Genomic DNA, 10,271 nt, shown 5'->3' with positions numbered 1-10,271 from the left:
CTTTAACAGGTTACACAACAGATATCTGATGAAGAGACAACAAGGTGATGAATGTTACTTGTTACTCAGAATTTTAATCTTTTGTTTCCTCATCTCCCCAGCCAAAATCTAACATATCCTGCAAAGATATCCACAGATCTACGCGTTGATTTTCCAGTTAATAACCTCTCCAGCAAGACCTTATCAAATGCCTTTGGAAGTCTTTACAGACAATGCTCATAGACATTTCCCTACCCACTCTCCTCTCAAACATCAGTTAGATTAGTTAGACATGACCCAACCACCACAAATCCCTACTGACTAACTGATCAACTTTGAGTGTTCGCAACTCCATGTCTGATGACAAACCTTCCCTACAGCTCAGATTAAACTGAGAGCTCTGTCATTAGGGCTCATCTGTTCCTCTTAAAAGAACTCAGTGGTTGCTGTCATACTTAAAACTAAAGTCACAATTCTTGAATCAGGAGAGCATTTGTCACTTTCTCATTCACTTTCATTAATATTTTGGAGTATTAGTTTTGCTATCCCAATCAAGGCATTTTAATGCCCCCTTTTCACCTCATTTACTTTCTTTATATCAATGATATTTTTAATAACTCTTCCAGTCTGCCCAATTTCCACATTTCCTTGCATTCTGCAAGGATTTAACTTTTGGCTCAATATTGTTTCAATCATAGAATCCCTACAGTGTGGAAACAGGCCCCCACAAGCCGACACCGACCCTCAGAGAATCCCACCAGACCTGTCCTGCTATAACCCACCTAATCTACACATCCCTGAACACTACAGGCAATTTAGCATGGCCAATCCATCTAGCCTGCACATCTTTGGACTGTGGGAGGAAACCAGAGCACCTGGAGGAAACCCACGCAGACACGGGGAGAATGTGCAAACTCCACACAGACAGTCACCTGAGGGTGGAATCGAACCCGGGTGCCTGGTGCTGTGAGGCAGCAGCGCTAACCACTGAGCTACTGTGCCACCCTTTCTTTCTTCAATTACTGACCATTGTTACTTCTCTATACCAGTGAAGCATTTTGCCTTTAGGGGAAGATGCTGGTTTTATATCATACCAAATACTTCTTTGAATAAGTTCCACTATTTGTACGTTGACAGGTCTGTCCAGTTTACTGTGATAACGTATTTCTCTTCACCCTGAAATTTGCATCACTTAACTTTTATAAAAATAACCTTAGTTTATGACTCCCTTTGCCATCTCAACCACTTATTGGGCATAATTTGCAAGACTGTTGATTGATTCTGATGAGCCGCTCAACACTAAATCCACTATTGCCTAATGTTGCATCAGTTCATTATAGCAAACTGTCCTGAATACATTCCAGAAATTCATTGCCTGTGCTAGTGTCCTACTTTGCCCAAGTGTGCAGTGGAAGTGACCCTACCTCTGGGCCAAGAGGTCAGGGTTCAAGTTCCACCTGCCCTGGAGGTGTGTCATAACATGTCTGAACTACAAATAACTAGAGTGAAATTAAGATCTCTCATTAATTTCCTCCCCGATGTAGGGTTTCGTTAAAAACCCCTCCTACCCTCCACAGTTGCATCAACGTTAGCTATGTAGGAAACAATGGAGTAATCATTGGTGTGCTGTTCCTCCACTCCACCTATTTCCACAGCTATTATTAATATTCTTACGTTTTGAACTCCAAGATGGCAACGAAGTCGGGCTGTTCAACCAGAGCGCGTCCAGTCTGTCCGTTTTTTTTTCTCCCTAGTACGCTTCCTTTTCCCTTCGTTCTTCTTGGTGAGGTCATGAACTCCTGGCCTCAGCATGGACACAGTGTGGTGGTCTCTTGGTCCAACGTGGTCTCTACATGGACTTCTGGCCTCGGGGTGAGGCCTGGTACAGACAGGAGGCTAATTGCCAGCATGGACTGGGTTGGAAAGACTGTTATTCTGAACTTCTTTCCTTTATTTTCTAATCTATTCCTATGATCTGTAATGCTGGACTTCTTATTTCTTTTCTAATTTTCTTTTGTTCCCTTAGAATTTGCACGTAAGAGTGTGTAGCTTGGTACCTTTGTACCTAAGATGGTGCCGTAAGTGGATACTTGTAAACTTTTCGCTGTACTCATTTGAGTTCTTGTGACAATAAAGCTATTTCCAGTTCTACTTGTATCCCAATTTTCCTATCAATAAATTTCTAAAGATCCCACTTAATTAGCTGGCAGCACATATCCCAGTCTCTGTCAGCATAGCCAGTACAATCCTGTGGAGTTTGACAAAAACTTGCAAGTTACAGATTGATATACTCCAAAAAATTAATTATTGAACTCTAACTGGGGGAAAGGTAAAATAGAGAAAACGAAAATTAACATTGGCAACTCAAATCGTACAGTTAACCTCTTTTAGCTTCACCCCAACTCGCTGGGAGTTACTGTTCAGTAAAAGATACCGTAGTTATTTTTATATAAATCAAGTTTTACTACTTTTAGTAAAAAGTTGTCATAGTATTTTTTACGTCAGGAAGGGTGGAGGAAATTGCAAAAACTAACAAGGTGGCATTAGGCCAACAAGCCAAAACTAGACGTAGGTTAACAATTGGAGGCAATTCTACTGTTGCGTTCACCTCAGCTCCATGTCCCTCATAACAGATTCCAATTTTAGACATCTCTTGAGAGAAAAAGAGAGAGAGACAGAGAGAAAGAAGATGCTAACCCAGTGGTTACCTGACAGACCACCTATTTTTGTATCCAGCTGATTAAGTTGTAGTTAACCACTTCACAGCTTAGCCTGAGAACTTATTCCAGAAGGGTCTGACTGAAGTGGTGGTGAAAGACTGCCCTTTCTGAGATCAATGCTCCAAAACCTGGGCTCCAGACTGTAAATCCCACCCAAGAAACCTCGTCAAAGTATCACCTTTCAGTGCTGTCAGGAGGCAATGTTACACTATTCTTTCAGATGAGATGTGAGGCTGAAATCCTGTCATAGAAGGCAAGGCACTACTTTCAAAAAGAGCATGAGATCTCCCATGGCCATCCTATTAAATGGGGAGGTGATGGCCCTAGTGGTATTATCTCTGGGCTGTAATCCAGAGATTGTTCTGAGGACCTAGTTTTGAATCCAGCCACGGCAGATCCTGGAATTTGAATTTCATAAAAAAGAAAATCTGGAATTAAGAGTCTGACGATGAAACCATTGTCAGGAAAAACCAATCCATCTGGTTCACTGATAGTGGGTCTAGGCCCGAAACGTCAGCCTTCCTGCTCCTCTGATGCTGCTTGGCCTGCTGTGTTCATCCAGCTCTACACCTTGTTATCTGGTTCACTAATGCCCATTAGGGAAGGAAACTGCTGTCTGCTGGTCTGACCTACACATGATTCCACACCCACAGCAATGTGGTTGACTCTTAACTGGCCTCTGGGATAGACAATAAATGCAGGACTAGCCAGCAATGCCCCGTCTTGTGAATGGCTAAACAAAAAACCGATTCAGCCCTCAACTCAAATTACAAAAAAAGAAACGAGATCAGAAGGTCACTACCACACCGTTGCATTTGTGAGCTTGCTGGGTGCAATTTGCTGCACTTTTACAACATTCACTACACATTGCAGAGGCTGGTAGAAGAGACTGGGGCATCGGAGGGGTGCTTTGTAAATGCAAGGCTCGCTTCTCCTTTTGCTTCTGGTAACGGTTGCGCCAGTTGGAGAGAGTTCAGCTCCTCAGTGAGGTGAGTCAAAGAACGCGGACCGTCGTGGGGTCACAATCAAGTGAAACGCACTGCAGGCCCCAGCGGTTACTTAAGCTGACACACACAGTTTCTGGCTTCCCAGAAGCATTCTCCAGGCTGGTCGCTACAGGCGACAGTGGCAGGGCCATCCCGAGCTACGATTCAAATCGAAGAGCATCGCTTCAGCTGCGATCAGTTGGTAACTTTCTCAGAAGGAAAGACTCATGCCATTATTGTTCATCCTGGGAACCAAAGCTGCCGCTGCACATTCTCTGAACAGCATCGACTGATTTGGTTCTGTGACATCAGACGCACCATTGCACTTAAAACAATGAAACTCCAGCTGGCTAAGGTCAGACGTAAAATCAGGCACTTCACAAAAGACAACAAGCCTGAGAGTTCGATGGAGTGCAGTGATTTGCAGGAAGCATTGCTTAATGATGGACTCTTGTGTTTGTGACAGAGAGACTGAGGTCAAAGAAACACCTGTCACTGCTCTCCAAAAGCAGCTCCAATGAGGTTCTTCAGTGCCAACTGAAAATAAATTAGCACTTGCAAAAAAAAGGGGTGGGTTTTTGACTTCTGCACAATTTGCTGCAGAGATCAAATTCTCTGATCTTGCATTCTGACAAGGGGAAGCCACGCCTGGGCTACAATACAATCTCACTTTACCTTCAAATGAGAAAGGGTGCAGCATTGACTGGATCAGGGAATTGACCCTATAGGTTTTACATTGAAATTAAAGTTAAAAACAAAAAGAAGATGGTTTGAGAATGCTGTAAAACTCATTTAAGTGAACAAGGGTTTACCTCTGGATAGTACAAATGTCGTACAGAACATTTACTCACTGCCATGGACTCTGTACTATCAGACATGCCAATTGCCTCACATTAATCACGGAGAAAACACTTTGCCCATTAAATTATAGCTCTCTCATATAATCCCTACAGTGTAGACAATTGAACTCATTGGGTCTGCACTGACCCTTTGAAAAGCATCCCACCCTTTCCCCAAAACCCTGCATTTCCCACAGCTAATCTATCCAGCCGGCACATCCCTGGACATTATGGCATGGCCAATCCACTTAACCTGCACCTCTCTGGGCTGTGGGAGGAGACTGGAGTGCCCAGAGGAAGCCCACACAGATGTGGGGAGTATGTACAAACTCCACACAGACGGTCGCCCAAGGCTGGAATCGAACCCAAGTCCCTGAGGCTGAAAGGCAGCAGTGCTAACCACTAAGCCACCATGTCACTCTCAGGGACACTCTGGAATGGCCGCATTTCGCTATGTACCCTGGCTGAAAAGTCAAAGGTGAGGCAAACAGTGCAAGTTGGAAACTGCTGGGGATAAGATGGGTGGCCTGAGGTTGGGGGGAAGTACACAGACCAACAAATAGTACAAGTTAAGCAATGGCAGTGATTCTTCAAGTAGGGTGGGAGTTTGGAGAAAGATTTTGTGGCTTCAGGCAGCTGCCCATGTCTTGTGAAAGAGAAAGCTCCCACAATCACTCTGGCCTACCAGCACCAATCCAGCCACAAGCAGAAAGCTCCCCAGATCCTCTAGCATGAGCTACACTTCTCAGGTGAGGGATATGAGGTGTACAACTATGGTCAAAGTGTATCTCTACTGTGTCTGACTACTTCAGCACAGATTCCATCTGCTCTGGAGTTAAACAGCAACAGTTAAAAAAATACAGGGTGGGGGTGCAGAGTGTTAAACAGAAGCAATAGGGGGTAGAGAGTTAAGGAGGGGCAAATAGAGCTTTAGAGGGCAAATAGTTTAACAGGGACAGTTAAAGGCATGTTCAATTTTGTTCTGGACCAAGGTGGACGAGAAAATGGAGTTAAGGACATTTGTATCAGACAGAGGTCTTGGAGGCAAAATTCCAAATCCCAGGAGGTCAAACAAGGCTGTGTCATTGCCAGCACTTTCTTTCCTATACTCCGCGCTGTCGTCCTGTATCTCACCTCCAGCAAATTACCATGGGCATGGGGGTCTTCAGCCTACTCCACCTTCAATCCAAGACCACTTTGAGCTCAGTTTTGGAATTTCAGTAGGATGACACTTACACATGTGCACACGTTAGCTCCTTTGCCGAAATAGGTGAGTAAATGGAAGCACTCCGAAAACCAAGCTCCTCATCCAACCAGATCCCGGAGTAAAACACTTTCTTCACCTAGCCCACCCCCTTTTAAGATAAATGGCAAAAGTTCCTGAAAATGTGGGCCATTTTCCCTCATTAGAGTCATGGGGTCATAGAGCTGTACTTGTTTGCACTGAACAGATATCCTAAATTAATCTAGTCCCATTTGCCAGCATTTGGCCCATATCTCTCTGAACCTTTCCTATTCATGTACCCACCCAGATGCCTTTAAAATGCTGTAATTGTACCAGCCTTTACCATTTCCGCTGGCAGCTCATTCCACACACGCACCACCCTTTGTGTGAAAAATTGCCCTTTAGGTCCCTTTTAAATCTTTGCCCTCACATCTTAAACCTATGCCCTCTAGATTTGGACTCCCCTACCCTGGGAAAAAGACCCTATCCATACCCCTTATCGTTTAGTAAACCTCTATAAGGTCACCCCTCAGCTTCCGATGCTCCAGGGAAAATGGCCCCAGGCTATTCAGCCTCTACCTATACCTCAAACCCTCCAAACCCAGTAACATTCTTGCAAATCTTTATTGAACCCTTTCAAGTTTAACAACATCTTTTCTACAGCAGCAAGGCCAGCGCTGAATGCAGTATTCCAAAAGTGGCCTAATCAATGTCCTGTACAGCTGCAACATGACCTCCCAACTCCGATACTCAATGCACTGACCCTCTCAGTTACGGTAGACATAGCTGACAAAATTCACACCCGCTTCTAGTGCGTCAGCTCAGCATTTGGGAAACAGGATTCCGAGATCCGAGACTAAAATCATGACTTTTCCAGGAAGCTGGGAGCCCTGAACTTCAACAAGGTGTGGGTAAAGGTTGAGAAAATATAGGCAATGTCGCCATCTATTGGAGTCTGTATATATTACAGATGGAGCTGAAATGCGTATTTTTCTTAAAATGCTAATTGAATGGCTGAACAAAGTATATGAATGGTTGGATGAGAGACCATCTGTTTGTTGACAATCTTTTTTAAAAGCCAAGTGTTATAAAACCTTATTGGTAGCTTTGTTACATTGTTCCAGAGGATTATATCAGGAGGAGCTTTTAAAACTAAGAAAGGATGTGCCTTAAACAGGATTCTTTCTGCTAATGAAATTGCCCTTGGCAGCGGTGACTTCAAGGCCTTAAATGGAAATGCTGCCTGGGAGAAGAGACGTAAAGCTCCTCCAACATCACTTGACAATTTATCGGTGGTCCATGTCATCTGCACTGGCTAAGGCACACAGGCAAATGAAGGAAAGCTTCCTCACGAGTTTCCCAGCACTGTTACCTCCGTGCTCCCCCCAACACGTGTAGCAGCTCCTGGCAATTCCAACAAGGCCATGTAAATAATGGTGGCACAAAGTGGGAATGCAGTGCTCGAAACAGCTCCTCCCCGTATCATTACGAATTAAGCCAGTCTGATGAGGAAACGAGAGAAATCTCATGGTGCCCCTGGCTGGAACCAAACCAGAAAATTTAATTAAACGAACTATACGACGTTGAAAAACCTGAATCGCAGAGATAGCCAGGAGTGAGAGGTGTTGGCTCTTGGGAAAGTAGGTTGGGAAACGTTTCCCCCGAAACAATGGGGCATTGCGTATCAGCGAGAGAGACCAGCAGCTGGCTCTCTTGACAACCGCCCGCACTTCCTCTGTGGTCGGCGGCCTACAGCAGATTTAACCCCAGTCTCATCCGGGCCTATGATTAATGCCTGGATTCCTACTCCGTCACCACTGTAGCCAAAGTTGTCTCGAAACAAATACCTGAAAGCTCTGCTGTACTGAACCGTGACCACACACAGGCCTGGGGCTCCTACGTCACTCACTGTTTAGCATTTCTTCCGTATTTTGGAAACCTCCCAGCTAAAAGGATTAACGTGGACTGGTTTTGACACAGGAGGACGAGCTTAACGCGGCGTTATAGGTGGAAGTAATTAGCCAACACTTTCAGGTTTGTCTCCCTAAACCGCTTCCATCGTCCAAATTACATTAACCAGAGCATGGCATAAGACAGAAAAAAAAAGTGGGGCAGGTCATCGGTGAGAGGAAACATTTCAATGTTGCACTGATTCAAAGAATTCCTTAGTCATTCCCAATACTCCTTTTGTCCTCTTCCCACAAGGTGTTCACCCAACTGGTTGAGTAAATTGGATGAAAATCCTTGAACCGTAAACTGAGTGCTAAAGGCAGAACTTCAGGCTGTTTGAATAGAACCCCGGAGCCAGTTTTCCAGCCTTCAATTTGAGTTTTTTTTCTGACATTGCCCACACTGTAGCTGTAGATGGTTAGTTGTCAGTGTTGAGTTAAAGGAAATCTGCTTCTTTCTTTTAAATATTGATAATGTCTTCTGTATGCTGTGAGGTGGAGGAGTGGCATTGGATAAAGTCAGCAAAACCCAAATACCCTTGGTCTATTACGAAACACCTCTGGTTTTACAACCCAGATTTCCTCAGTTCTTACAAGTGGCAAGGCTGATCTTGAAAAGCAAACTTCAAACTGCAATCTCTGCGCTTCACCTGTAGACTATATTTCATCATTTGCCAGATCTCAGATTTATATTTCATCATTTGCCAGATCTCAGATTTGATACAGCTAATCAAACACAGACAGACACTTAGATTTAGAATCAATTGGCAACACGTAAAATTAAAATGTGTGAGATACTCGGGGCTCAGCTTTCAACCAAATGCAGAACGTTCCTCCTTTTAACTTCCTGCTTAATTGCCCGCTTTTATAAAAAATTCATTCATGGGATGCCAATGTTGAGGGGTAGGTCAGCATTTATTGCCCATTCCTAATTGTCCAGACAACCGCATTGCTGTGGGTTAGAATTCATCAAGGACATCATCGAACCAAATGGGATTTTATGACAATCAAGAATAGCGAAAGGCATTCAATATCCTTCTGTGAGTGTGGTTGACTCTTAAATGCCCTCTGGCCAATTAGGGATAGGCCTTAAGTGCTGTCCAGCGACACATTGGCTCAGTGGTTAGCACTGCTGCCTCACAGCGCCAGGGATCCGGGTTCGATTCCACCCTCGGGTGACTGCCTGTGTGGAGTTTGCACATTCTCCCCATGTCTGTGTGGGTTTCCTCCGGGTGCTCCGGTTTCCTCCCACCGTCTAAAGATGTGGGGGTTAGGTGGGTTGGCCATGCTAAATCGCCCATAATGGCTAGAGATATATTAGGTGGATTAGCCATAGGAAATGCAGGGTTACAGGGATAGTGAGGGGGGCTAGGTCTGGATGGGATGCTGTTCAGACAGTTGGTATGGACTTGATGAACCAAATGGCTTGCTTTCACACCGTGGGGAATCTACGGGTTCCATGTTCCATGAACAGATCAGAAGAGAAAGCAGTCAATTAAGCAAGATGTTAAATCGGAGAACAATCAGACAGAAAGAATAGTCAGTCAGCCTGGTTTGCATTTTATTAGATCTTCAGGACTGCACTAGAAACATATGCACAACACATCACCAGAGGAAAAGCAGGGAGCTTGGGTGTTCAATTTCAACACTTGGATGGGTGAAGCTTTTCATCATAATCGACACATTTTATCAACTTCAATTTAAATCTTTCAGATTACAGATTCAGTAGTTCCCATATTCGTCTCTTATGACAGTAAAGACAACTCAACGGCAGCAAACATTCTGAAAGATTCCACAGCACTCGCAGAGACACAACAATGTTTTCAAAGTTAAGACCATTCGTTTACATACCATCCAAACAAGAGCTCTATTGGCAAAGTAATGGTACTGCTCAATTGTCGACATGACACTGAAGATGAGGCAAACCAAAACGATAAGAAATCTGGAAGATGAAAGCAAATAATTAGCTATGTTGAAAAAGAAAAAAACATAACTTTTAAATCATCACATTATACCATTGGTTTGGACCCAACACAATCCCAAAACTTGGAGGAGGAGAAAAAGTACATGATTCTTCCCCCCACCTACTAATAATATAATCATAATATAATGGGAAAATAAAATATAATTGCACCCTCTTTCCAACCTGCTAATGTGAAGTCACAATAGATCCAAAATCTTTTGATTCAGGAATACCAACACTGAGGAAGTTGGATTGTTGACGATATTATAAAGAAAATAGCGGCTCAAAGTGTTAGCTCACAGTGTGACACATCACTGCTTAAAACTGATCCCTTCTCAGAATTTTTTCAATTATTTTCAAAATGCAAATTCTTAGAAAGAATATTGTCCCTTTTCTTCTCCCCCTTTTCCCAGCAGGGACCTTGCTCTTGTACCCTGCTTCCAGCTGCAGGTTAAATTCCCCTCACGCAGACATTTATTCACATGTAGATATAAAGATGTAAAAGCGAAATCTGCCCAAATTTCACCTAATTTGAAAACATGCTGTACTGCCCAGAAGCCTGGACACACTCTTTCCTGTCAAGAACCTCATGAATTATAACTGGATAACC

The 10,271-nt window shown here is 43.7% G+C and overlaps 1 protein-coding gene across 1 annotated transcript in view; it reads right to left on the bottom strand.

The window, feature by feature from the left end:
• LOC109914703 (potassium voltage-gated channel subfamily KQT member 1) overlaps positions 1-10,271 on the bottom strand; it is a 337,079-nt gene that overhangs the window by 182,845 nt on the left and 143,963 nt on the right. The window contains exon 2 of the mRNA XM_048607164.1: positions 9,550-9,640. Coding sequence (XP_048463121.1) covers positions 9,550-9,640 — 91 coding nt within the window. The remainder of the gene's footprint in view (positions 1-9,549; positions 9,641-10,271) is intronic.

The sequence above is a fragment of the Rhincodon typus genome, chromosome 17 (genome assembly GCF_021869965.1).
Source record: "Rhincodon typus isolate 14 chromosome 17, sRhiTyp1.1, whole genome shotgun sequence".
Taxonomy (NCBI): domain Eukaryota; kingdom Metazoa; phylum Chordata; class Chondrichthyes; order Orectolobiformes; family Rhincodontidae; genus Rhincodon; species Rhincodon typus.
Note: the sequence above shows the minus strand (reverse complement) of the source record. Positions and strands in the feature narration are given on the sequence as shown.